Here is a 26,361-nt window from a genome sequence, read left to right as displayed (position 1 = left end):
TGAATTTCGCCAGCCGTCTTCTCTCATTTATGGAGACGGACACTGTGTGCATGGTGGGCTCGATGGTGTTTTAAGCCTCCAATGTCGCCTTCCTGGCAGCTAACCCTCCATGGATGTATTAAGAGAACCCTTTTTTTTGTTTGTGTGTGAGCGAGACACAAGTGACAGAGAGACGGAGGAGGGCAGGGAAAGGAAATGCAGCTAAACGTGTTTTTAAATAGCGTTTACATTTTTTTTAATTAATAATGAAACACAATGTGCGGCTGCCGGTGTTGCTAGTGCGGCGCACCACCACACATTAGTCTATGTTTGGGAAACACTGTCATGTGACCCTATATGCAGTATAATGTTGGGTGTGCTCGGCCAAGTCAGACACCATGTCTTTGGGAAAGCAGTGTATTTTGGTGTTTTTACTGAACATGCCTTTTACATCTTTTACAGTCACCCACAATCACAGTTTGAGGCCTAGTCGTTAGCTTTCCCTGTAGCATTTTGTTGCTAATTCTCCCTTTCGCAGCAGTCCACGGCTGTGTCCTACTAAGTACAGGGGTTGAAGAGGCGCTCTGCCTGGATGATAATGCAGGTCAGCCGGTCATATCCCAAATCTCAGGGCGCTGTGCCCGTTACTCGTCCTCCCATTTCCCAGGAAAATGATTTACTCTTCCAGAGTTCCAGGGAGGACTACCACTTGTTGATTTATTACCCGTTTCACTGCCCTCCTGTTTCTTTGTAGTCTTGTTGGTGCTAATTAACCGTGTGTTAGCATGCTTTTGTCCATTGGTCCATGGTAAAGTGGTGTCATTCCCCCATGGTCTGTTCACTTCCACGTTTACTTCTAATCGGTGAATTTTGGTTTTCAGAACGGCAATCTTCTGTAGGAGTTTGTAGTAGTCATCCACGGAGAGGTGAGGAATCTTACTGCTAGTTAGCTTTAGCTAAGTGCTACCTTTCCAGTCACTGTAGGACAGGTTTGTGCTATTGGTAGGCCACGCTCACGCAGTACTGAGGAGCTCATAAAAATTTTGAAATAGGGCGATAGCCTACTATGTCTACAAAAATGTATAGTCCAGTGATTTATAAGTATCCAGGAGCCGCTGCTCATAGTTTTTCACAGAGTAAAAGCAAGATTATCAACAGAAATATGCAAGCGGAGGCAGGAGCAAGCAGCAAAGCATCTGCACTGTAAGAAAGCAGAAAGCAAGAAGATGGAAGATGTAAAGGAAGCAGGAAGATGGTTGATAGCCTTTTCTGATGCTTTTTTCTGTCTTTCTCAATGTAGGAACAAGTGACTGCAGCCATATCTCTGGCTATGGAGCAGCAGACCCAAAAACTGCTGCTGGAAACTCAGTTGGACATCACAGAGTTTGACAACCTCCTGCAGCCCATTATAGACACCTGCACCAAAGACGCCATCTCTGTAAGCCTGCCATAATGGAGATTTATTTTTTAGGGATGCTTATGCCTGTAGATTCCTGAAATAGTTTGAAAAAAAGATTTATATCTCACTAATTTGTTTGTCCTCTTGTCAGGGCGGTAAGAACTGGATGTTCAACAACGCCAAGTCTCCACTGCACTGTGAACTGATGACATCACATCTTCGCAACCGCATCATTGCTGATGGAGCGCATTTTGAGCTCCGCCTACATCTCATCTATTTAACCAATGACGTTCTCCATCACTGGTACACAAACCTAAATACATGAATAAACACATGGCGATCCCTTGACTCCTAGACTTCCTTCTAGGGAGTGTTATATAGAGACAGAGCGCATCGAGTCATACTCTGAAAGCCACCCCCACCAGAGGGGAAAACGACTCTCTGCTCTCCTCGTCAGTTTCGTCTGCAAAGCAAACAGCAGACAAATTCCTAAAAGCTGCTGTGTGGTGATATATTTACTACCAACAGGGTAAATAACCCATGACTTAAGTTTTTACAAGCTGCCGACCCGAATAACTGAGCTTTTATGAAGACAAAAGTGGATACGGACATGAGAAATCAGCAGGGAGAATGGGAAGCTAAGCTAAAGTTATGTTCCGACTTTATGTTTGCAGCAAGCATTTTGTTACCAAGTCAAATATCCAAATGTCAGTTTTAGGCTAACTATATGTTTGTAAGTTAAGCTAACACACATAACTATTATTACCTAGTATTGGGAGCAGTGGGCAGCTATACATACAATGTCCGGGGAGCAGCTCGGGGTTCAGTGTCTTGCTCAGGGACACTTTGACATGTGGCCGGAGGATCATTCTGCCACAAGCCACGCCATTTAGTGAGAATAAAATAGTTTGAGCAGCTTTCACTATATTCCTTTTTTATAACATGTTTAAATGTGTCCTCCCAGCCAGCGGAAGCAGCAGAAGGATTTGTTGGCAGCGCTGCAGAAAGTTGTGGTTCCCATCTATTGCACCAGCTTTCTGGCTGTAGAGGAAGAGAAGCAGCAGAAGATCACCAGGGTAAACACATGGACTTTGTGTCCATTTTTGTGTACATCTTTAACTCCGATTTTCCACCGGGAGCGTCTCAGGAGCGGAGCGTCTTGCTGCCCGACTACTTTGCAGAACAATCGCGTGTTTATTAAGCTAGTATCTACCTTCCACTCCTACAGTTTAACTCCATGTCTTCTCTTTTCTGGTGATGTCCTTAAAAAAAGATCTGTGATGTCGTATTGTGTTTTTCAACCTCCCAAGATGAATCTCTCGTCGTCCGTGGTGTTGTAAAGGAGACATTAACGACATTTGGGAGGTGGGGGTCTTTTGGTAAATTGACTGGATGCTCTCGCTGTTTCACTTCCTTGCCCGGCTGTCCTAACGCCCCGCACCTCGCGTGAAAATAGACCTGGCGCATGTCTTTAGCGTAGCGGAGAGCAGCTTCGCGCACGCTTCTGGGACTCGCCGTGACGCAGCTGGTGGAATATCAAGCATTGACTTGAATGGCAGCGACTGCTCGCGGGGGACCGCGGCGCCTCCGGAACGCAGCGCAGACGCGCACGGTGGAAAATCGGGGTAACTCCCTACAGATTACTGGTAGTATTTTATTCCTGGTAGTAACGTTGACATCATGGGACACTACTCATTCACAGTTTTAGGGCTTGTTATGGTTAATGTGGTAGTGGTATATAGTACAATGAATACCATCATGTTGGTTGCGCTGACTTGAGTGTATCTTGTTTTTATTGGACTGTGTCAATCACAGGCTGTATATTAGCAAACAATGCTGCAGTCGCATACATACATACATAATGCATAAATAGCTTATAATGCAGCTTAGGCAAATAAAGGTCCCTCAGCATTTCTTGCTTGTTATGCTCTTCATTTATTGAATTGGAAAGCTAGAAATAATCTGTACCTCTTTTTGGTGAAAAATGTTAAAGCTAATTTTCTCTGATTATTCCATCCCCCTCCTTTCCAGTTGTTGCAGCTGTGGGAGAAGAATGGGTACTTTGATGAGGAAACCATTCAGCAGCTCCAGAATCCAGCACTGGGGCTCGGCCAGTACCAAGTGAGTGGAATAAGACTTAAGGCTCTGCATTCCTGCCAGTGTTTTCTTTAAGCTTGATATGTGTATAAAAATACTTTTTACCAACATCATCTAGGGCTAAACGATTTTGGGAAAAAAAAAAATCAAATTACGTTTTTTCTGCCAGATATTGCGATTTCGATTTGAAGTTAAGCTAAAGTTCAATATTCACTATGTAACTGATCAAACGTGTCATGGAGCATTGTAACACGAGACACCATCAAAACTGCTCTATATTCTTATGCAGGGATGAGAACAGTGTTTTTCTTTTAATAAGCATGGAACAGTGAACAAACAGAACATTTATCACAAAAGCTGAAGTTATAATAAAAAACTTCCAATGAAAAATATCAGTACTTTCCTGTAAACTGAAATTTCTGCTATGCCTCAATTCAACAGCAGTATCTACATATTACACCTTCTACCATCATGTTAAATAAAGTACCGTATTGGTCCGAATATAAGACAGGTTTTTTTTTTTCCTGGAAATATGTCTGAAAAAGTGGGGTCGTCTTATATTTGGGGTCTAGACCTTCAGCTGTTCAAGTCGCAGAGGCTGGTTTTAGAATGTAAGGGACGTCTCCTGTTTCAACAGCCGATAGAGAAGTCAGCTGGTAAAGTCAGCTATAAAACTATAGAAATGAAATGATCCATAATCCATTTTATTTTAATGTTGCAAACAGCTGGTTGAAATGGCAGAGTTTTAGATGGAGCCTCAACGACGAAAAAGCACAGTAATGTTATATGGTCAAGCCGGATAGAGTGAATCAGAGAAATAAAACGTGTTTTCGCCGATTCATCACTAGAAATGTAACCGTAGCAAGCATCTCGCTATCACTAATGTTATCCACATTCATATTTAAACGCAGCAAATGATATATCCAGCTACAAAAAAGCCTAAAAGTCAGTACTTAGACAAAAGTACAACGAGGCGTTGTCATGGAGATGATACACCGTCTAAAAAATGCAAACAGCCTGAGAAAATCTTAGTGTGGTCCTCAAAGTGGCCGCTTCCAAGAGATTGACAGGAGAGTGTGTGATTTAGAGTTTAGATTCTCGGCCCAAGCCCGAGTCCGACCCGAGCCTGACACGACCTCGGGTCGGGCTCGGGCCGTTATTTCCGCCACTATCCTCGGGCCAGGCCCGGGCCGGACCCTTTTTTTTTATCCATTACCTATTTAGCCTAATTGGGTGGGGAGAAAGCTATGCCATAATCAGAAATATTATAAATATGTATATATAAGCTATATAAAAGTAACAAATGTGTACAAAATTTAGGCTGCAGTTACAAAATGCAGCACTTCATGCGCAGAGTCTCCTCCTCTCGCACGCATCACACCGGGCCTGCTGTGCTGTATTGTGTATCTTAAGTGCAACATGGAGCTTGAAGATGTAAAGAAAAACAGGAGAATTACCTTTGAGCAAGTGTGGAGGAAAGTCGGAGGTATGGAAGCAGTTTAAACAAGTCGTGGGCAGTGACAACAATATGTTGTTCATCATTGTTTCTTTTTTTTACGTTTCTTCATTCAGATCCATTTGCGATCCGTTCCATTCTGAATAAACAAACAGCGCAGTTTACATGCTTCGTCCTTGTTGCATTATTCTAAACAGATTTCTGCAGTTCAAACAACTCTGAATTGTAGTTGAGAACGTCAGTTATAACGGCCCACGTATTAAAAAAGTGTCGGGTTTAAATCGGGCTCAGGCTCATAATTACAGTTAATGGGTCGGGCCGGGCCGGTCTCGGACGCAACGTGCTCGGCTAGGGTAGGTTCGGGCTTGATTTTTTTGGGCCGATCTAAGCTCTAGTGTGATTACGTGACTGAAAAATGGAATGATGGGATGCCCAGTCATTCAGCTGAAGGCCCTGGAAATATTTACCGTTACTTTAAATGTGACACTTTCATCTAAAGATATTGAAAATATTATTTTATTTAAAAGATGTTAAAAACAATAGCCTACCTTGTTTTATTCAATGTGTCTTTATTAGAATTATTTTCAAATAAAATAATTTTCTTTACAAAAACAAGATTTGGTCTTCAAAAAGTTTTTTTCCAAAAATGAGTCTTGAAAGTGTGTGGGGGGATGGGGGTCCTTATAATCAGGGTGGTCTTATATTTGGACCAATACGGTAATAAAACATGAATGAAAAATCCACTGAAAACAGGACATTTCTGTAAACAATCTGTAATATGTAACATTATCCCAGCATTTATCTTATGACAAAACAGTAAATATAATAATAAAAAGAGGAATAACATTTTTTTAAAGTGCTCATATTATGCTTTTTGGCTTTTTTCCTTTCCTTTATCGTGTTATATATCTTTTTTGTGAATGTTATAGGTTTACAAAGTGAAAAAGCCCAAAGTCCACCCCAAAGGGACTTACCATCTCCAACAGAAAACACTGTTCACAAACAGCTCCAAACAGCTCTATTGTAGTCCAGCCTTTACTTCAGAGACAAATGTGCGTCACTTTGTAACACACGTTAAAATGCTCGCCTAGCTACTAGCATGGTACACCCTCATACTCTGCTTCTGACTGGCTAGCAGTCCTTACCTAGCTACTGTGCATGTGCGACTCCCAACAAAGATGGAACAGAAGTGCGATACCTCACTCTGTAGCTAAAACAGAGAGCTCAACACACAGGGTGAAAAGAGGAGCTGCAACAATGTATAGTACAACAAAAATATGGTGTTTTTTGAAAATTAAACCACATAGACCTGTTTTGGTACAACCTCTAAATACAATTATGAACCTGAAAATGAGCATAATATGAGCACTTTAAATCAAATGTTACACCAAACATTCAACTAAATATTCACATTTGATTAATCGCGGTCTTCATGATTACCTAATCGCATTCTTTCAAATCTCGATTTCGATTTGAGAACGATTAATCGTTCAGCCCTAATATCATCCATGTAATCGTAAGTGAATTGGAGTGTCTCAAAGTTTTACAGAAATTTGGAACCTGTGGAATGTTGGATCTTTTCTGCGCAGTTAATTAAATACCTCCTAGTCATCACACAACCGCAGTAATGATACGTGTCTACACGCATCTGAGGTCTCGGATACAAGAGAGGAGCTGTCTGTGATTTTACAGCATGACACAGCAGTAGCAATGTCATTAATTACTTATTTATATCTCCAGACATGGTCACAGGGTAGGTCAGGTTCCAACAGTAATTAATGTGTTTTTTTCTAAACCTCTGACTGGAAAGCTGTTACTCACAGATTCCAAGTTTAGTAAAATCATCTGGAATAACTCTGCTAGTCAGTCTAGCTGTCATCAGGATGCCTCCTGTGCTCCATCAAATCCCGCGGGACATTTTAATTAGAAGCAGTCCAAACTGTCCTTCTCCTGGAGAATTCAAACATTGATTTGTGTCACGTCAAGAAGTTTATTACAGTGCGGTTTCAGTTCTGCCACTTCCAATCATGGTTTAATATTTGCGGGTGTGGCTCAGGTGCATGGAAGCATATCCACATAATCAGTAACACTGCAGAATTATCCATCTCATATTTCGCAAATAAAGAGAATGTGTTTGAAGTTTTTATGTAAGGGCCGTTTCTTCTATAATATTCGGAGCAGAGTCTCGCACAGTTGTAGTTTGCCTGTACCAGCGCCAGAGACGGAAATTATCTTTAAATCAATTCCTGGACGTGACTCGACCCGTCAATATAAGACCTGACTTGACCCATAATTGAATATAGGCTCAGAGGTGCTGCTGGGCAGAAGGCAAGAGCTTGCTGCACAACGGAGAGAGGTGATAAATTATAAGAATAAACAAAAACCAGCCGTTAGTGTTAGTACTGTGGAGTCAGAAACACTCATGTTTTCATTGGAGCATGTTCACTTGTGTTTCCTTCTGCTCAGACCCAACTCGATGGCAGAGGATCACACTCACACCTCTCCAAATTTTGGCGTGCGTTATGCACAGCTGACTCCACCCGCTGATATTGTATTCCTCTTCCTGTGTATTCTATCGTATGCATTCAGGCTCTCTTCCACGCTGTGCAAGCGGCGCCTGGTCACGCCCAGTTATGTGTTCAGCTGGAGATTTTGCTTGTGTTTGCGCCCCATTTCGGGAAAATAAAACGATTGGTGGTTTTCCTTCACTGATAACCCTGTATAACATTTTTAGATAATCTAAATCCCTTGCCCTCTCTCAGGCGTCTCTGATAACCGAGTATGCCGCGGCGGTGCAGCCGATCCAGCTGGCCTTCCAGCAGCAAATTCAGGCTTTGAAGACCCAGCACGAAGAGTTTGTTTCCAGCCTGAAGCAGCAGCCACAGCCTGCCCCTGTAGCGCCGCTAGCTGCCCCTGCTGAGCCTGAAAAGGCCCCACCTATGGCCACAAAATCTGGTGAGAAGACGCACACTTAACAAAACCAGAGGCACAGACTGATTCATGAAGCCAGATTTATAGTTTACATAACGGCTAAAACAAAATGTTTAGGTGCTGTATATTAATACAGTGCAGTCACACTCTACTTCAGTTTTAAACTTGAATTGAATTTTTAACTTTATTTAAGAAAAACATACAAGTAATATTCAACACCAGTTCATTGTTACTCATGAAATGAGTGGAAGGTTGTTTTGTTCAACTTGTCTTGTTAGGTTTTGCTGTATAGGTTTGTGATCTGTTCCGCAATTAGCAAGTACATGTGTGTTTGTGTTGTAATGGGTTTGTGTGTGTGTGTGTGTTGTGTGCAGGGGATGTGAAGCCTCCCATGTCGGGTCCTCCTCCAGGGGAGTTTGATGGAGCCTCATCCAGGCCACAGGACCCCAGCAACCCTAGTGGACCCTCAGATATCCCCTCTAGCAAACCTGGGTGGTATGACCCCCAGCACATAGGACCCTGGAACCCCAACCAGCCGGTAAAGACCTGTGTGGGTGGGTGGGTGGATGGGTGGGTTGTGTGGCGACAGAAAGGCAATGGCTCATCCTTGCTATCCATCGCCTACATTTATTCATTTAGTAGACGCTTGTGTCCAAAGCAACCTACAAATAAGACACTTCCAAGCCACAGTAGATCATGTCTCAACTCATTTTTTTTCTTTTTTCTTTTTTTTTTAAAGATAGAGAAGAATAGAGAGAGAGCATATTAGATGTGTATGTATTCTCCGAAGAGATAGGTGGGCAATTTCTGAAGATGGAGAAGGATTCTGCTTACAGAATCTACTTAGGTGGAAAATAATTTCCAACCGTTATGCTGGAGGCATATAATGATAGAACTCTACCTAACACCCCAAAAAAAATTATTCTAAAATAGAAATGGTAACATTGGCAAAGATAGGGCTCCAGTGCTTATCAGAGAGCTTAGAAGTTCCAAATCAGCCAGCGCGACAGCCAGTATACGATGTGTGATGAAGAGTGACACAGCTTAAACTAAAAGAACAGTGATGTGTGAGTGTGTGTGTGTGAGGGCCCTTTCTGACTTGTCCTTGTCTCCAGCCTCCCTTTGACCCAAACCAGCCCCCCCCTCCCTGCCCTCCCTGGAACAGCCATGAGGGGATGTGGAATGACCAGAGGGACCCAGGAAACTGGAGCGGGGGTCCACCCAGAGAAGGAGGCCCCTGGAGCGGTCCAGGTGGGTCTGACCCAGGCCCTCCATCTTGGAACTCATATGACCAGCAGCCACCATGGGGGAACCAGCCTGACCAGCCTCCATGGGGCCAGAGGGAGCCCCCATTTCCTCCACGCATGCAGGCATGTGATAGATATCCGCTGTGCTTTGACTGTCTTTGCAGTGATTTCTTTTTCCAGTTTTTATTGTCTTGCATTGTATACTCTACATTTACAATCTGTAATTATCCTTCACTTCACTTCCGCTCATGGAAAAAGACACATTTTTTTAATCAAACCGTCATTATTTGCTATATTACATCACATATTTATGATCAGAAAGGAGCTGGATGAAGACATCTTATTTTACCAGCCCCTTTCTCAGATGATACAACAAACAGAAAAAGAGACTGTCGGTCAGTTAACAGTCAATTTTACAGAGAAAAGAGAGAGAAGACCAAAAATAATAATAAAAAGAAAATGTATCTGGCAACTTCATATTGTCTAATTTATGCTTCCTTATACATCATCTTATACTGAAAGATATGTATTACCCTTTAAATCATTATCCAAGGAATTCCACAGTTTGACACCACATACTGAAATACACATTTGCTTTGAAGTTGTTGTGTGATGTTTAAAATTTAATTTCCTTCTATGGTCTTCATTTAAAAAAAAAAAAAAAATACATTCTGGTAATAATCTGCTTTTTGCCTTAACTATCACCAAAAAGTATTTAATTCAACAAGGCCTTTAGGTTTCATTAATCCTGATTTGACAAACTGTACATTGGTGTGTTCTCTGAAATCCAATCCTAGTCTGAATGTGACTTTAAACATTTTTCTGTTGCGTCAAGTACGTGATTTTGCTGCTCATGTCCATGAATGACTGTGTCCAACTTTCTTTTTTTTTTTAACAGAGACCTCCCCATTTCAGAGGGCCCTTCCCTCCTCACCAGCAGCCACCTCCTTTCAACCAGCCCCCACCGCCGCACAGTTTCGGACGCTTCCCGCCACGCTTCATGCAGGACGACTTCCCTCCCAGACACCACTATGACCGGCCGCCGTACACCCCACACCGCTTTGACTACGCTCAGGGAGATTATCCCGGAGCTGAGTGCAGAGGTACGTGATTGAGCCGTAATTTCACTTAAAGGACCATTGTGTAAAATTCAGGCAGATCTATTGGCAGACATGGAATATAATATTCATAATTATGTTTTCATAAGTGTATAATCACGGTGCATAATCTAATTACATATGTGCTAATTTGCATAAATACCACAACAGATCTAAACATTGGGTATACCTAGGGAAAAATGACTTGTTAAATCTTGTTGACATATAACAGTAAAAGACTTAATGTTAAGGTCTGAATGGAACCCATTTAGGCTACCAATGAGCATAAATACATAGAGGCAGGAAGAAGTACTTTAAACCAGCCTTTATTAATTATTATTGCAGAGATGGGGTTTGGGACTGGGCCCGTGGGACTGTTTCTGGGGGATGACTCTGAGGGAAGAACAGGAGACAAGGGTAAGGAGAATGCAGAAGACAAAACGTAGGTAAAAAAAATAAGTGTCTGGATCAAACAATCAAATTACACACCACTACACACACATACACCACTAGAGAATGGCTGGTTTAAAGTACTTCTTCCTGCCTCTATGTATTTATGTTCATATGTAGCCTAAATGGGTTCCATTCAGACCTTAACATTAAGTCTTTTACTGTTGTATGTCAACAAGATTCAATTCAATTTCAAAAAACTTGTAATACATTTTTTGTTTGTCTTGATGTAAGTAATCAACTCAGTAATTTAAATTGTGATATCTAAAGGTTACAATTTTTATCCTATTCACGTGAGAAAAAGAATGACTAGGCATATGAATAGGCTATATTTGGGTCTTTTTCGAAAATTCCCCTAATGGGATTCTTCAGGGCTTTTTTTTTCTTACTCCAGACATACTGAGGATACAAAATCAGTTGAGTTTACTTCTGTTGCAATTTGGCCTACCTTTTTTCATAAAATGACTGGACTAAAAGGGAGGAGTGAAGGAAGAGGCATTCAATTGGTTTTAATCTGCAACTTCACTGCTAGATGCCACTAAATTCTACACACTGGTCATTTAAATGCATCTGTAAAGCTGCCTGTTTTTGCACCGGTATTACTATTTACTTGTGTATTTTAACAATATCTACCCCCCCCCCCCTCCTGTTTGCCAGACATACCAGGTCCCCCCCCCCACCACCATCCCAGTCAGAGGCTCCCTCCCCCAGGTATGGGGGCCGAACATCCTCCCTGGGGTGGAGGCCACCAGCCGGATTTTGGCCCACCCCCACACGGTTTCAACGGCCATTCCCCCCACATGCGTCATCGGCAGCATCCGGTCCAGGACGACCCCAGTCTGGTGCCTAACGTACCCTACTTTGACCTGCCAGCTGGTCTAATGGCTCCTCTGGTCAAAGTAAGTCACCTGCTTCTGATTGGAGGACGAGGGCATGATGTGAAATTAGACGGTTATCAGCTGACAAATGTACTTTATTGCCAGAAGAAAGCAATCATGATTGGTACAACAATGGTAAAGACTGATGTAGCACTGCCACAGTGGCTTACAGCAGTGATTCCCAACCAGGGGTACTTTAGTAGCTGCCAGGGGTTACAATTAGTTGTAGCTCAACTAATTTGAAAAAGAAAATGTAATATTTGTAAAATAGAAATTATCATTTGATTAAAAGAATATATCCACATATTAAAGGAGAATTCCGGTCGATTTCAACACGTAGCTCTGTATGTAAATTTGGAGTGCTGTCAGTAGTGAGAAAAACGAAAACCATCGGTGCTGCCTACAACGTGTTATCCTCCTGCTAGCGTTGGCACCCAGGAGATTGAAACCGGGCAAATTTTAAACGTGCTTTTAGCATCTTAACATGTTGTGCCTACCCATGTGAAGTGATTCCTCCCGAGTGAACACAGTGAATCTGACTGCAGTAGATGGGAAAGGAATGCATAAATGTTGTGCTAATTCAGCTCTGTTTAGTTCCGGTGTTGAGACGGCAGGGCAGTGCTTAGGGATCGTCTACAAACTACAACACCGAAAAGAGATACAAAAATATTTTCAGAAATAGGCATATGCTTATTTTTTGTAGAAATAAAAAGCTAAAAGTAATAACTAAACAGTTCAAATGATTAACTTAAATGGAACTGGTTGAAACGTTCAGCTTTACTGCAAGTAGTAGTAGTAGTAGTAGTACCATTGCTGACCAAACTAACAACATAAAAATAATAACAATATCCACTTTTAAATAATGAATAGTGGTATCCATTTGTAACATAGATTTGTAATCGATGAAGGGGTGAGTTCATCGGACAGGACTGCGGGGGCTTCTGAAACCAAAAAGGTTGGGAACCACTGGCTTACAGAATGAAAAGTAATTTACAGAACATTTTTAAGACAATTTGGGAAACAGACAAGTAGAAATTTCCAAATAGATTATAATAATAGAGGCCAATCCAAATCTGAAAAGACTGATACTGTACCAGTACAGTTTTAGAATTGGCTCGTTAGACTCATTTACACACAGCAGTAAGACCTGCATGTCTCATGATCCTCCTCCTCATGTTTATTGCTCAGCTTGAGGACTGTGATTACAAACCTCTGGACCCCAAAGATATCCGACTGCCCCCTCCCATGCCACCCAGCGATCGCCTGCTGGCTGCTGTGGAAGCTTTCTACAGCCCTCCATCCCATGATCGGCCCAGGAACAGGTACGCACAAACCTCCACTTTTTTAAGTTTTTTAAAATTGCAGTTTTGTGTATACATCAGAATTTACCCATTGGGTCAATGTGAAACCGTTTTCCCCCTTATCATATGTAGGGTTGGGGTTTGATAGCACATGTATTCAATTTCTTTGTGTTGGCGTTCTAAACTTTATTTGGATTTATGAGGACTATGATTAACTCCTCCTCAGATCTCTGCAGGGTAAATCCAGACTGCTAGCTAGACTATCTGTGCAATCTGAGTTTTCTGTTGCACGACCAAAACAACTTTTGAACGTACACGTTCCACCAAAACAAGTTCCTTCCCGAGGCTAATTTGCAGAGGCACTGTCATTCTGTGCGGGGCTTAGTGCCGCCCGAAACAGTTGTGATTGGTGCAAAGTAATTCCAATAAACCAGAGCACATTTTTCTCCCATCCCAAAATGCTGTGTGGACTAGCCAGACCCTCCTCCGCAGCGCTGTGGAGGAAGGTCTGGCAATGCAAGACTAATTATAAAGTAGTTTAAAAAGTATACGTGAAAGATATACTTGAACAATGTTCCATTTGCTTGCAAATGATCACCATGAAATCATCTGAATTATTTTCAATAGTTTGCAGCAGCATCTGTGTAGTACTGCTAGCTTCTGATAGAAATTGCTGTAGGTCATTGTCTTTAGCTGGCTGTTTTGTTCCTCCACCAGTGAAGGCTGGGAGCAGAACGGCCTGTATGAGTTCTTCAGGGCCAAGTTCAGAGCCAGGCGGAAAAAGGGACAGGAGAAACGCAACAGGTAACCCCTTGCTCTTCATTTTGATCTTTTTCTCTCTTGGCTCTTTGCCTTTTCTCCGTCTCTTCGTGTTTCACACATATTCCGAGTTTACAGCTAGAGTTTGGGCTTCGTAATTGTCTGTAAAATGAGCTTTTGAATTGCACTCTGTGTTAATTCTGTTCAAAGTTAGGGCTGCTCGATTATGGAAAAACTCATAATCAAGATTATTTAACATGATTACTCATTGTCTTTTGGAAATGCATTTTTTGAAGTTAAAAAAACAGTGAAACAGTTTAACAAATCAACAATGAAAACTACTTGAGCTGTAAAATTTCCCTTAATAATTTACTTTTTTCTTTTTTTTTTAAGACAAGACAAAAATAAGAGTTGACTTGCAAAACGTAATGCCCAACATAAGTTTTTTCTCGATTACTCTGTTTTTGTGATCATTAGGAGACAAAATCGCGATTAAAATTTCAATTAATTGCACAGCCCTAGTAAAAGGTATGTTTGTTACTGGTTACGGAAGGCTTTCACATCCTTTGTGGGGAGGATGTCGCTGTTGGTGCATTACCTGCCAACCTGTCCCACATGATCATCATGTTATCTTATCATTTCGTGATGCTGAAACTGTAATCCACGCATTTGTGTCTTCCCGACTTGATTACTGCAATGTAGAGCCCGACCAATATATCGGCGGGTCGATATTACGCGTTTTCCAAACTATCGGTATCGACATTTATAATGGCCAATAAATGAATATTTAAAAAAAAAATAAAATAAAAACTGACGAAACACCTTTCAACCATGTTCTGAGTGTTGGCGTTGCATAGTTTGTCCACCAGAGGGCGCTCTACAACGTCCCTGTTGGCAACACTCGTGTTTAACCCTTTAAGTTTCATATCTTAAGTTTGTATTTTTATACATTTTATTTATCAGAACTTTAATATATTTTGATGTTCCTCTGTTCTGTTGTGACAATGAAACAAACAAGTTTATTTTTAAACTGCATTATCATTATTTTAGTGAGGACTCATAAATAACTACAAATAACTAATGTTAGGGAAATCTGTTTTGTTACCCGTTTCTGGATTTTAAAAATATATATATATTGGCCGATATATCGGAATATCGGATTTTTAAATCACCAAATATTTGTATCGATATCGGCCTTAAAAATCCTTAATCGGTCGGGCTCTACTGTAATGTCCTTTTTTTCTGGTCTTCCAAATTGTGCCACTAGAGGCCTTCAACTTGCTCAGAACACTGCAGCCAGAATCCTGACAAAAACATAGAAAATATGATCACATATCTCTGTCCTCTATTCACTGGCTCCCACTGCAAGCTAGAGCTGATTTTAAGGTTCTTCTTTTAACATATAAGGCCCTGCATGGACTCGCACCACCTTATTTATCTGAGCTTATTACACCATATGTACCGGCACGCACTCTCCGCTCTCTTGACGCTGGTCTCCTGGTCATTCCCCTAGTAAAAACAAAATCAGATGGTTATAGAGCATTCTACTACCGTGCCCCTCATCTGAGGAATGGCCTCCCACTACATGTTAAAGAAGCTCACTAAGATGAGATTTTTAAATCTAGATTGAAAACCCACCTCTACTCATTATACTACAGCCAACCATAACACGCCATCCTTTCTGCTTCCTTCACAAACAAACCTTTTTTTCACTTATTCTCTTATGTTGCTGGTTTTTGTATTGTTTATAATTACTGCTTTAAGTACTGTCTGTTATTTCTGTGTTCCTGTAATTGTAAAGGGCACCACTGAGACCATGTTTAATGGTGATTCTACACTTTAAATACAATTTTATTGATTGATCATGTCAATTTTAATTGTAACCCTCCCTCTTCCTCCCTTCCGTTCCATCCCCTCTCCTGGTTGCAGTGTCCGTGGAGGCAGTCGCTCCAGGAGTCACAGCAGAGGGCGATCTTCGTCTCGCTCCAGCTCTCGCTCCTCAAAGTCCTCCAGGTCGCGTTCCCGCTCGTCTCGCTCCCACTCCCGCAGCCGCTCTCGCTCCTACTCACGCTCCAGGTCTGCAAACACAAACCACACACACAGCTGTATGATACCTTTTATGCTGATAATAATAATAATAATAAATGTTGTAAATCACAAGCTTTATCACAATACAATATTATATTGATCCTTTGGACAAAGATACGATATTTGCTACGCTATCTTAAAGTCTGTCAGGGTGCGATTTCGATTCAATTCAGGAACCTGCAATCGATCCGAGACAATATCATATTCCAATTTAACACCGTTACATTTATATCAACTCAAATAAGAAACTAAATATGATTTCTCAGTTTAATACCTGAGCTCTTCCAGGCATTTAAATGAAAATCAAACTATGCTTGAATAAATATAAAGTGGGAATCTAAAGTAAAGGGAAATCTCACAGACGATATGTATCGATATTTTCCCTTTGCATCGATTATATTGGATTGTGGATTTTTGAATCGATACACCTCTAATAATAATCTTTATTTATAAAGCACTTTTCAAAACCGTGGTTACAATGTGCTGTACAGAGCAACAATGTTCAGCATTAATATTAACAATAAGAAAAGGCAAACAGAAGTTAAACACATTGGACACACTGGAAAAAAAACATCCAGGAGACAAAACACACATTACTGGACAATGATGTGTCACATAGTGTTTTGGGCACAGTAATATATTCATTTAACCCCTAGAAAGTAATATAACGCAATAACTAATAGGATTTTGGTAATATTATTAGATTTACTATGTCAAGTAACACGTTTTCACCTGAAAAGTTTTTGTTGTTTTCCTTTTTTCATTCATCCACACCGCGCCACTTCCCGCCAGTGCACCACCAGACAAAATATTCCCCAATTTACATGTTGCAGCGTATATTTTTAAACGGGGAAGAAAACCCTGTCTTTGCATTATATTTGATCAGTCTGTTTCAATAAAAGTGCTCGTGACATCGCACATGTGGCTTGACTTACAGCTGAACATTTTGCACACTTTGTAGAAATTACCGATTATATTGTGCATCGCCATTCAGACATTATTATTGTTAAAATAACTTGTTATGTCATTAATTACATTTTGAAAGTAACTTGCTCAAAACTATATATATAGGAATATTTCCTATTCAGAAACACGTGTGAAGGTCTTGTCAATATAGAAATGAAGACTTGTGTACACATTGAGTGACTAACTATTTTTACTGTTTGGTAGGAAGTCAAGTAAGCAGTTGTAGATAGATAGAAAGATATATCTTTATTGTCTTTCATTGTGCTCAGAGTACAATGAAAATCTGTTAAGCAGATATTCAGCAGTGCTTAAAAAATGTAATAAATAGAACAAAAATGAAGTTAATAGAACAAAGACGATGACACAGTTGAAGAAGCAGAGCTGATATTGTTATGGATTTTTCTTATGGGCATGCCTTAACCTTCCTGGGGCGGCTGTGGCTCGGTGTAAAGCGGGTCGTCCTTTAATCACAAGGTTGGCGTCCTGTGATAAGGTCCAGGAGTTTTGGACCGGGATACATGATAAGCTATGTCGGATTGCAGGGACCCAGGTTCCATTCAGCCCAAGATTATTTGTTCTGGGAGATTGGTCAGTTCTAAGCACATAAAAAGTTGTGGGTATGACAAAGGGAGGATGTGTTTATGTTGTATGTTTTGTATGGAAAAAATAAAAAAATGGTTAGTCACGAAAAAAATCACAAGGTTTGTGTTAAGCGAGACTCCTTGTATGGCAGCCCCGCCACCGTGTGTGTGTGTGTGTGTGTGTGTGTGTGTGTGTGTGTGTGTGTGTGTGTGTGTGTGTGTGTGTGAGGCAAATCGTAAAGCACTTTGTCCGTAAGGTAGAAAGGCCCTACATAAATGCAGTCCACTTACCATTTTACCTCTCTTTAGGTCCAGGAGTAGATCCAGGTCCTCTCGGAGTCACTCTCGCTCCAGATCCCGTTCCCATTCACCCGCCAAGAGACAACATGGCGCCAAATCCCAGAGCTCCTCCCCTCCGTGAGTCTCCTTCACTGCTCTTTGATAACGTGTTTTCATAAGACCCCTTTATGTTTCTTTCTGTAGTATTATATTACATATCTAATCTGCTCTCTACAGCTCCACATCAGTGATTGGTGTCCCTCCCCCCAAACCGATATCAGATATGAGGCTAGGGGAGGAGAATAAGGGCCATCAGCTCCTGATGAAGATGGGTATGCTCTTTATTTTTTCGTCATTATTTCATAATTTAGATTTAAGCTTATTAAATTTTCCAGTAGGGTTGCACAATTATTCACAATTTTATCAAAGTCGCTATATGGACTAGTGCAATATCCAATTCGCAGGGGCGCAATATTTGTTAACGGCAAAATATGTGTCAAACCATTCTGAATGAAGTATTGTGGTGCTGCAGAGACGTCCCAGCATACTGTACAAAATCATATTGCAAACAAAATAGCAGTCAAAATAATCACGATAAGATATGTTCCTCATATTGTGCATCCCTATCTTTTCCATTAAGAAAGAATATTGTAATTTATTCCACTGTAAAATGTACAGGCTGTGTTTGGGAACTTGCGTCAACGTAAAAATGAACCAGATGCTGCATGTACTGATTTCTAGCTTTCCTTGTATTGTTCTTGTGTTGTCCTGTCTGCTGTAGGCTGGAGTGGTTCAGGTGGTTTGGGGGCCAAAGAACAGGGCATCCAGGACCCCATCAAAGGAGGAGACATCAGGGATAAGTGGGACCAGTATAAAGGTGTGGGGGTGTCACTGGACGACCCTTATGAGAACTATCGCAGGAACAAGAGCTACAACTTTGTCGCACGTATGAAGGCACGGGAGGAAGGTACACACGCAGACTTTTACGTTGGGTTTATAATTAACTTCAGAAATAAGCCATGGTTAGGGTTAGGTACTGACTGGTTTTCGGACCCCCCCCCAATACAGTAAAACTGCACATTTTAGAGTGGCCTTTTATTGTGGCCCGCCTAAGGCACACCTGTGCAATAATCATGATGTCTAATCAACATCTTGATATGCCACACCTGTGAGGTGGATGGATTATCTTGGCAAAGGAGAAGTGCTCACTAACACAGATTTAGACAGATTTGTGAACAATATTTGAGAGAAATAAGCCTTTTGTGTACATAGAAAAAGTCTTAGATCTTTGAGTTCAGCTCATGAAAAATGGGGGCATTTATTATTTTGTTCAGTATATATGACACACTGGTATCGGAACAGTACTCGGGATCGGACGAGACGTAAGTTCAGGTATCGGAATTGATATCAGGAAGCAAAAAATGGTATCTGACCATCTCTAATTATATTCAGGAACTATGCATTTACATTTTTACAAAAGTACGTTCTCTGTTGATAAAGCAAGAATGTGAAAAAGGATTGGATTGCACCTTATCTTTTATATTTTTGCAATTGATGTAATTTTGTATGAAACAAGATTAGATTATGTTAAGGTAACAATCATTCGTACCTGTTTTCTTCTTTCTTTTCTTGATCCAGTCAATCGTGAACCTACCGAGGCCCCTCCAGCTGAGTGATGTCATCAAATAGCGTCAAACAACTCCTCATCTCCCCCGTCGCCGCCTCCTCCACCCCCAAGGATCTGAATTTCACTGTCAGTTTTCAATCCAGAATAGATGGATGGATAGATGTTCTTTGACCACAAAGGGAAATTATTTTGATACTTTTTTCATGTAATTAGTTATTCTATGGCAATGTGAGTGTCATTTTGTTGTAGTATTAAAATAAATCCCACAAAACAAAAAGTCATGAATATGAAATCAGCATTTTTATCTCTGGAAACACACTGTTGAGACGTAACCTAAATAAACACATCTCTGACTAACAAATGAGCCTTTTTTTGATTATGTGTAAATATTGAAGGAAAGTGCATCCGTGAATAGTTACTTAGGCGCATCAGATTAAAGATTTATTAATCTTTTTCAGCTGAATTTTGGAATGTACCGTAATTCCTCAAATAAAAACTGGGGCGTTTATTTACCTGAACTGCAGAAGGTACCAGGCTTTTGTTTGAAGCAGGCCTTTATTTCTAATTCCAACTGTTTGATAAGTATAATTGTTTTAAATAAACTGTTTTAAATGAAAAGCCATAGTGTTCCAGTGGACAGAGATCATTCATTTTTTAAGAAACATTTGCAAAAATATCACCATATACAACAACAGGCAGAAGGGCAACAAAGCAATTTGGGTCAGAATTAATCAAACACCACCATTGTGTCAGTTTGAACCCTGTAAATGTTGCTATTTGTTTCTAGCTCCAGGCTAACTTTTTTTCCTTCCACCTCCAGCTAGCTAGCCGTGCTCTGCTCTTTTTATTTCAAATACAGCTACTACAGTATTGCTGGTAGATTACAATAAGAGCATACAGTAGTTTAGTAAAACACATTGCTGGTTTGCAGCACACCAGTATCTGATTAACGTTACAGACGGTAGCTAGCTATTTGTTTCTAGCTACAGGCTAACTTTTTTCCTCCCACCTCCAGCTAGCTAGCCGTGCTCTGCTCTTGTCGGCTAATCTTGTCAGCTCATCCTTCTGTTTCTTCCAGTATCGGCTTCTCCTGGGGTCAATGTCGAAATGTCTCGCAGCTTTTTCACCCGATTTCTTATGTGTCCTTCCTCAAGAAAATGTGAAGTTTTTCAATAAAAAAAAAAAAAAGAAATGCAATTTCCCCATACATTTTGTTTCCTTGTGGGATTGTGTCTCTTTTTGGTCCTTTTTGTTTTCTTTGGGGTTGTTTTGGATCTCTGTGCTCATTTGGCGTCTCTTTGTAGTTGGTTTGTGTCCCTTTGTGGTAGTTTGGTGTCTCTTTTTTCCCACATCATTTTGTATCATTAATATCACCATATCTGTGTCTAAAACGTTGGAAAAGCTAAAGCAGATCATACATAAATAAGACTCAAAAAGCTTAAAGCTATAGAGCATAGTTTCTGTCGCCCCCATGAGGAATTCTAAGTAATAACAAAACTGTCGACGCGGCCACATGATACAAGCCTTCTGTAATCGTGCACCGCCTCCTCCACGCAGTTGCTTGTAACCAAGGAGGACATGGAGGAATAAAAAAAACATGATGGACTCTTCAGAAGAGGTAATTATCTTCACTTGAGTTTCTGCGTGGGAAAGTCAGCAGACGACACGGTCTTCTGAACATAGCCATACTGAGAAATACAGAGAGAGTTGTGTGGGGCTGATAGTTTGATAGATGATAGATCTGATAGATTAACTATGTAGCAACTCATTTGGCAACAGCTTGAATGTAACGGATGTTCATAAATATCAAAAAGTTACGCACTAAAGCTTTAAAGACAGAACTTGCTAGAGAAGTCCAACTACAGTCATTAGATCTGAGAAAAGTGTACTTACATTACTGACATTACTCTCTGTTAAAACTTTCATTAATTATTGCTAAGGAAATATGGTTGGTAATTTGCGGTGGAATTTTTACTTGACAAATTAAAGATCACAGACAACCTCTGTAATTTTTAAAAAGTTACTAGAGGTCCCCAGGTAATACTAGTCCTGGGTGAATAGGGCTTAACACAGAATTTTGACTAAAGCCTTATTCGCCTTCCTACGTGCAAATGTTTCACCAAAACAAGTTCCACTATTTTGCAAGGGCACCACCGCTGCATTCAGGGCCAAGACCTATGGCCACGACCCAAGTCAAGTCAACTTTATTGTCAATCCTACAATATGTGCCAGACATGCAGAGCAATTGAAAATACGTTTCTCTCCGACCCATGGTGCAATAAGGACACATACAACAAGTATAATATAAAAGATAAGAAATATATACAAATCAAGATAAAAAAATATAAGTGATATATAAAATAAAGTAATATGTACAATTAAAAACCATAAGTAATATGACCAATACAGTAATAAATTCTAAATAGTGCAAATGTAAGGCAAAATCAAACAGTACAGAAAACTAAAGATAAATATATTGAGATGTGCAATATAAAGGAATAAAAAAAAAAAATTAAATCAGTATTGTGATTGGTTTAAAGAAATACAAACAGCCCAGAGTGGGGTTTTTTTGCCCTTAGTGTGGATTTATGTGTTCAGCGAGACCTTTCTCCAACGCACTAAATTAAGTGTAGAGATCATGACTGTTATAACTTTGTTTTCACTGTGTCCTGATGTGTTTCAGGGTGGTAAAGAATATCTTATGAGGGCCGTCTCTGGCCTTCACAGTCTGGAAGCAGAGGACAAAGAAGGCAAGCCTCCAGGTAAGAAATAGTCCTAAAAGGAGGAGTTTATGTCAGTAGTTTAATATATCAGAGAGGTGGAATTCAAATGTTTAGAGGTCTCAGTTCCTCTGTAGTGCTGCAGGTATCACTCTGTGTAATACTTTGTGTAATTGTATGTGCAATGACAGATGCAGCCAGTGTTGTAATGTAACAAAGTACAAATACTTTGTTACTGTTCTTAAGTAGAATTTTCACGTATCTGTGCTTTACTTCGTTATTTATATTTCCGGAAACTTTTACTTTTACTCCACTATATTTCCTAAATAAAATGTCTACTTTTACTCTACTACGTTACCCCTAAGCATCTTCGTTACTCGTTACTACAAAATAAAATCAGATGAAATTTGTTACACTGGGAAAAAAAAGCAGGTTTGGCGAATCATTGCTCCTACATTGCAAGTTAATGAACGCTCCATTCCAGTTGGTGACGTGATGCCTGTTTGTTGCCAAGCGCCAAAAAAACAAACCATATAGCCAAAACTAAAGAAGAAGAGGAGGAAGCATAATGACTGATAGCGTTGTGGAAGCACCTGGTGCAGGCTCTACAGTGGTGAACAGGGGGGTGATGAAGATAACATTCCACACATTTGGCCTTAAAGTTCATAACAAGTTTTTTTTTTTACTTTTACCTCTAATACAATACAATACTAATAGTACATTTAATATCAGAAGATTACTTTTGACACTTAAGTGGAGTAACTATCAGATACTTTAAGACTTTTACTCAAGTAATATTCTAAAAGGTGACTTTAACTTCTACCAAAGTCATTTTCTGGTAAGATACTTGTACTTTTACTCAAGTATTGCTTTCAACTACTTCATACAAGACTGTATGCAGCCACGGGGAGGCGCTGTTGTCAAAGTAATAGAGACAGAGGCAGAGCAGGAGAAACCACTGTTCACCTGTACTAAACCCTGATAGAAACAAGACGATCCGGAAACAACAGTAATAAAATAAAGACTCGGATTCAAACACCAGCATTACATCAACACATACAAAGACATAGACACAGCAAATATAAGATATTTAGATTAAAACAATAAATTAGATCAAATATGACATAGTACACGAGTGGTCATCTTATAACTGATGACTTGAACGATGACAGAGACATATACAGACAGTTCTGTAAGCTGTATGCTCAGGCCAACACATTGCTTCACAAGTTTAGTGTGTGTTCTGCAACTCTAAAATGACTCTAAAACTTATTTAGAGCCTTCTGTACTCCGATGTATATAGCTCATCTCTGGTGGAGCTACAGGAGAAGTAGTCTGCGCAGACTCACTGTGGCATGTAATGATGCAATGAGGCTGCTGCTTCGATTCCCCAGATGGCATAGTGCCAGCCAATTGATTGTAAATGCTGCTGTTTCTACATGTAAGGCACTATTGAGGCAATTAATGTATACATTTATGTGTCGGGTTTATAAATTAATTACAAATAATTAATGTATCATTATGACTATGGGTATGGCTGTGGAAACAGGGTTGTGGTGGACATGCAATACATAAGTTATTGATCACAGCATGTTTAAATGGGAAATGTGCAATCTGGGAGCAGTGAAGTGCAATATGAGGGGGAGGCTGTGCAGTGGGTTCTCTTTCTTCTGTGAGTGTGGGAGAAGTTAGGGGGGGGTCTTGTGTGAGGTCATTATCAAATGTCATTATTTTTTCTTCAACTGCCCAAGGTGAATTTCTCCTATAGGAGAAAAGGCTCATCTTATCTTATCTTATCTGTTAAAGCCCTGATCAGCGTTCTTCCTAGTTTACCTTGGGACGGTGAAGCTCTAAATTGCATTTTGGTGTCTGGATCACGTCATACTTGCTTGCAAGTCTACTTTTTATATTTTTATTTCATTAAATGTTTATAACATATGTAAACTCCTAATTCATTTTGATGACGGCATCTTAATCCATTTAGCAGAGACAACAAATGTGAACAGTAAAACCATAACTCAAACTCTCCACTGTACAAAGTAAATATCCCCATCTGACTTCATTGTAGTGATGTCACTGTGTTTTCGGATCTCAGGAGTTACTTTTGTGAGTACAATGTTTTTATGACAAAAGAAAAATCTTAAGAAGAATCAAGTGGTAATATGAAAAGATAAATTAATTAAAGCACTGTGGTTGGACTGTATTTGCTGCCCTGCTGTTAGAGGGCTGACATGAGCAGATTTGGTTCCGGATGAGACAGATAGCGAGGCGGCCATTGTCTTGCTGTTGGTTTAGCATAAGTGTAAAAATAAACTCCAGAGAATCAGTTGTTGAGAGTTGAACCACAGACCTTCACCAGCCCAGCAGGGCTCATTGTGAAACCAAAGCCAGAGACGCGGCCTTCAATTAACCCAGGCATTTCCCTCATCATGTACCCAGATCCACTTTTAACCCAGCCACACTCATCTCACAGGCTCAACCTCAACTAATGGCACCTTGTAAAGACAGAGACAAGAACAGAGGCGGGTGGTGGAGAAGCCACAGTTCTTCTCAAAATAGCTGCGTGGACTTGGATCAATGGAGACATCATTAGAGAGATGCTGCCATTAGCTGCTACAAGGCCTGCTATTACCGAGAGATCACATGTGATAAGGAGCTATAATGTGGCCTGAGGCAAGACCCCTGCTAGTACCACACACACACACACACACACACACACACACACACACACACACACACACACACACACTCCCCCCTACGGTGGTAAAGGGATGTTGACCACAGGAGTGGTTTGAATGGTGCAAGTGTAAAAGTGTGTGTGTTCATTAATTTCTCATTCATGTCTACCGGCTCTCCGGGTGGTAATTGTTGCCACATCCCCAGCAGCTTGTACTCTTTTTACCATCGGGGAAATAAAGTATGTTAAAACTCAGACAGCAAAGAGTCAATAAATGTCTTCTAGTTGGGACATTTTAGGTCTTAAGATACCATAAGTAAACACGTTATAGAGGTATTTTTTGTTGTTGTTGAGCTAAGCCATTTCTTTCTCAGAATAAGATGGATATCAGTGTCATGTCTGTGTATAAAGTGTGTGTATAAAGACCGGAAGCAGGGGGAGACAGCTAGCCTGGCTCTGTCGAAAGTTCAAATAGACCTACGAACATCTCTAAAGAGACTGAAAACTGAAACATAATATTGCATGGTGTTTGCTAAATCCATACACAAACAGAAATGTAAAAAAAAGGGTTTTAAGGCCTTTACACACTGTGTGATTTGTGCAATTCATTTGCAAACTGTTGATTTTGTCGTAAACACTTCACACAGAACGCGGCGATTAAGTATTAACATTTATTTTTTGGAACAAGGTTGATTTTTTGGAGCTTTCGCACCGCGTATAGCCTGGGTAAACCCTGACGAACTTCTGGCAAATTTGAGATTTGCTCTGCAAGTCAGTCTGGCGAAGAGCCCATTCAAGCCCATTTCCAATGTCCCCAAAATTGAGGCACCAATCTCAACCGCTGAGGCGGGCTTTACACCAATCACAACCGTTGAGGCGGGCTTTACGCGGCAACGATAGCGCAGCGACGGCAACCAGCTTTTTGTTTACATTCAACATGACGGCTAACGAAGCGCAGCGTCACCCGGATCATTGGTCTGATTGGTTGGACTATCCAGTAGTTCAGTGTTAGCTTTTCCTGCTTCTGCTTCCCGACCATGGTCGGACAGGGCGGGAGACGGGGCTGGAGTCTCCGGAGCTAAAGGTGCGTTATTTCTGTAGTCAGAAATCAGAATTTCCAAGTCGGAAACTTCAAATGGAACACCCTCTGAAGTTAGATTTGTTGAAGTTGGAAATCCTCACTGTACCCCGAGCAAAGCTGACCTCAAAATCCAACAAGGCTGCTCGGTGCATCAACAGTAGTGAAAGCTGTAGTAATATACCGTTCATTAGCACTTCTGTCTTATTTGTGTCTCACTAAATCAGTCGTACACACAGTACCGTCCAACTTTTAGCTGTGGACGAGGCTACGCAGTTTGTATGCATGAACATAACTATACTTTAAATTCCGACTTGTTAAATGGAATGCGGTCAACTCGTGTGTGACTTCATTCCCAACTTCGGCTTCCGAGCAAAATGAAACGCACTATGACCACTCACTCCAAGTCACTCCACTCAGCAGCTGGGAAACAAGACAGGACACCCTTTAAGGAGCTGCAGCATTTATTTGTGCTCAAACTGCACTTACTCTAGCTACTGTACATTCACTTGATATTATATTATTAATCACGTCTTAATCGTTTGGTGTAAGGTGGTCATAAAACTCAGTCGGTAGTTTGGTAGTGAAGTTAAATCATGTGAATATTGTCAACAACCAATGGGTGTGCTCCCTCCAGCACCAAACAGGAAGCAGCAAACGGCTAAAGCCAGTTCTGAAGCACGTCATCCAACGGGAGATTTACCGGCAGATAAACCAAGGGGGTAAGTCTCTCCTCGGACCGCGAACCTCC

At 40.7% G+C, this 26,361-nt stretch overlaps 1 protein-coding gene and 1 long non-coding RNA gene across 6 annotated transcripts in view; one reads left to right on the top strand and one right to left on the bottom strand.

The window, feature by feature from the left end:
• The window catches only part of LOC116058753 (calcium homeostasis endoplasmic reticulum protein), a 29,722-nt gene extending 10,226 nt beyond the window's left edge, over positions 1-19,496 (top strand). For 4 of the 5 annotated variants that reach the window (XM_036007326.1, XM_031311598.2, XM_036007328.1 and 1 more), the window contains 16 exons: positions 1,280-1,417; positions 1,530-1,681; positions 2,343-2,454; positions 3,410-3,499; positions 7,694-7,886; positions 8,237-8,400; positions 8,978-9,232; positions 10,008-10,212; positions 11,314-11,555; positions 12,723-12,856; positions 13,553-13,639; positions 15,524-15,670; positions 17,539-17,646; positions 17,746-17,840; positions 18,290-18,475; positions 19,147-19,496. In XM_036007326.1, the coding sequence (XP_035863219.1) occupies positions 1,280-1,417; positions 1,530-1,681; positions 2,343-2,454; positions 3,410-3,499; positions 7,694-7,886; positions 8,237-8,400; positions 8,978-9,232; positions 10,008-10,212; positions 11,314-11,555; positions 12,723-12,856; positions 13,553-13,639; positions 15,524-15,670; positions 17,539-17,646; positions 17,746-17,840; positions 18,290-18,475; positions 19,147-19,184 (2,346 nt within the window). In that variant the 3' untranslated portion in view covers positions 19,185-19,496. The remainder of the gene's footprint in view (positions 1-1,279; positions 1,418-1,529; positions 1,682-2,342; positions 2,455-3,409; positions 3,500-7,693; positions 7,887-8,236; positions 8,401-8,977; positions 9,233-10,007; positions 10,213-11,313; positions 11,556-12,722; positions 12,857-13,552; positions 13,640-15,523; positions 15,671-17,538; positions 17,647-17,745; positions 17,841-18,289; positions 18,476-19,146) is intronic. The other variant, XM_036007325.1, reaches the window with a different exon arrangement.
• Positions 15,500-25,855, bottom strand: LOC116058764. Its single transcript, XR_004107111.1, has 4 exons — positions 25,736-25,855; positions 24,199-24,205; positions 16,271-16,278; positions 15,500-15,510 (listed from the first exon to the last, which is right to left on the bottom strand). It is a non-coding gene; the product is annotated as an uncharacterized LOC116058764 (long non-coding RNA).
• Between the last annotated feature and the right edge of the window lie 506 nt (positions 25,856-26,361).

This window comes from Sander lucioperca, chromosome 11 (assembly GCF_008315115.2).
Source record: "Sander lucioperca isolate FBNREF2018 chromosome 11, SLUC_FBN_1.2, whole genome shotgun sequence".
Classification (NCBI taxonomy): Eukaryota; Metazoa; Chordata; class Actinopteri; order Perciformes; family Percidae; genus Sander; species Sander lucioperca.
The sequence above is the reverse complement of the archived record's forward strand: the minus strand, read 5'-3'. Positions and strand labels throughout refer to the sequence as shown.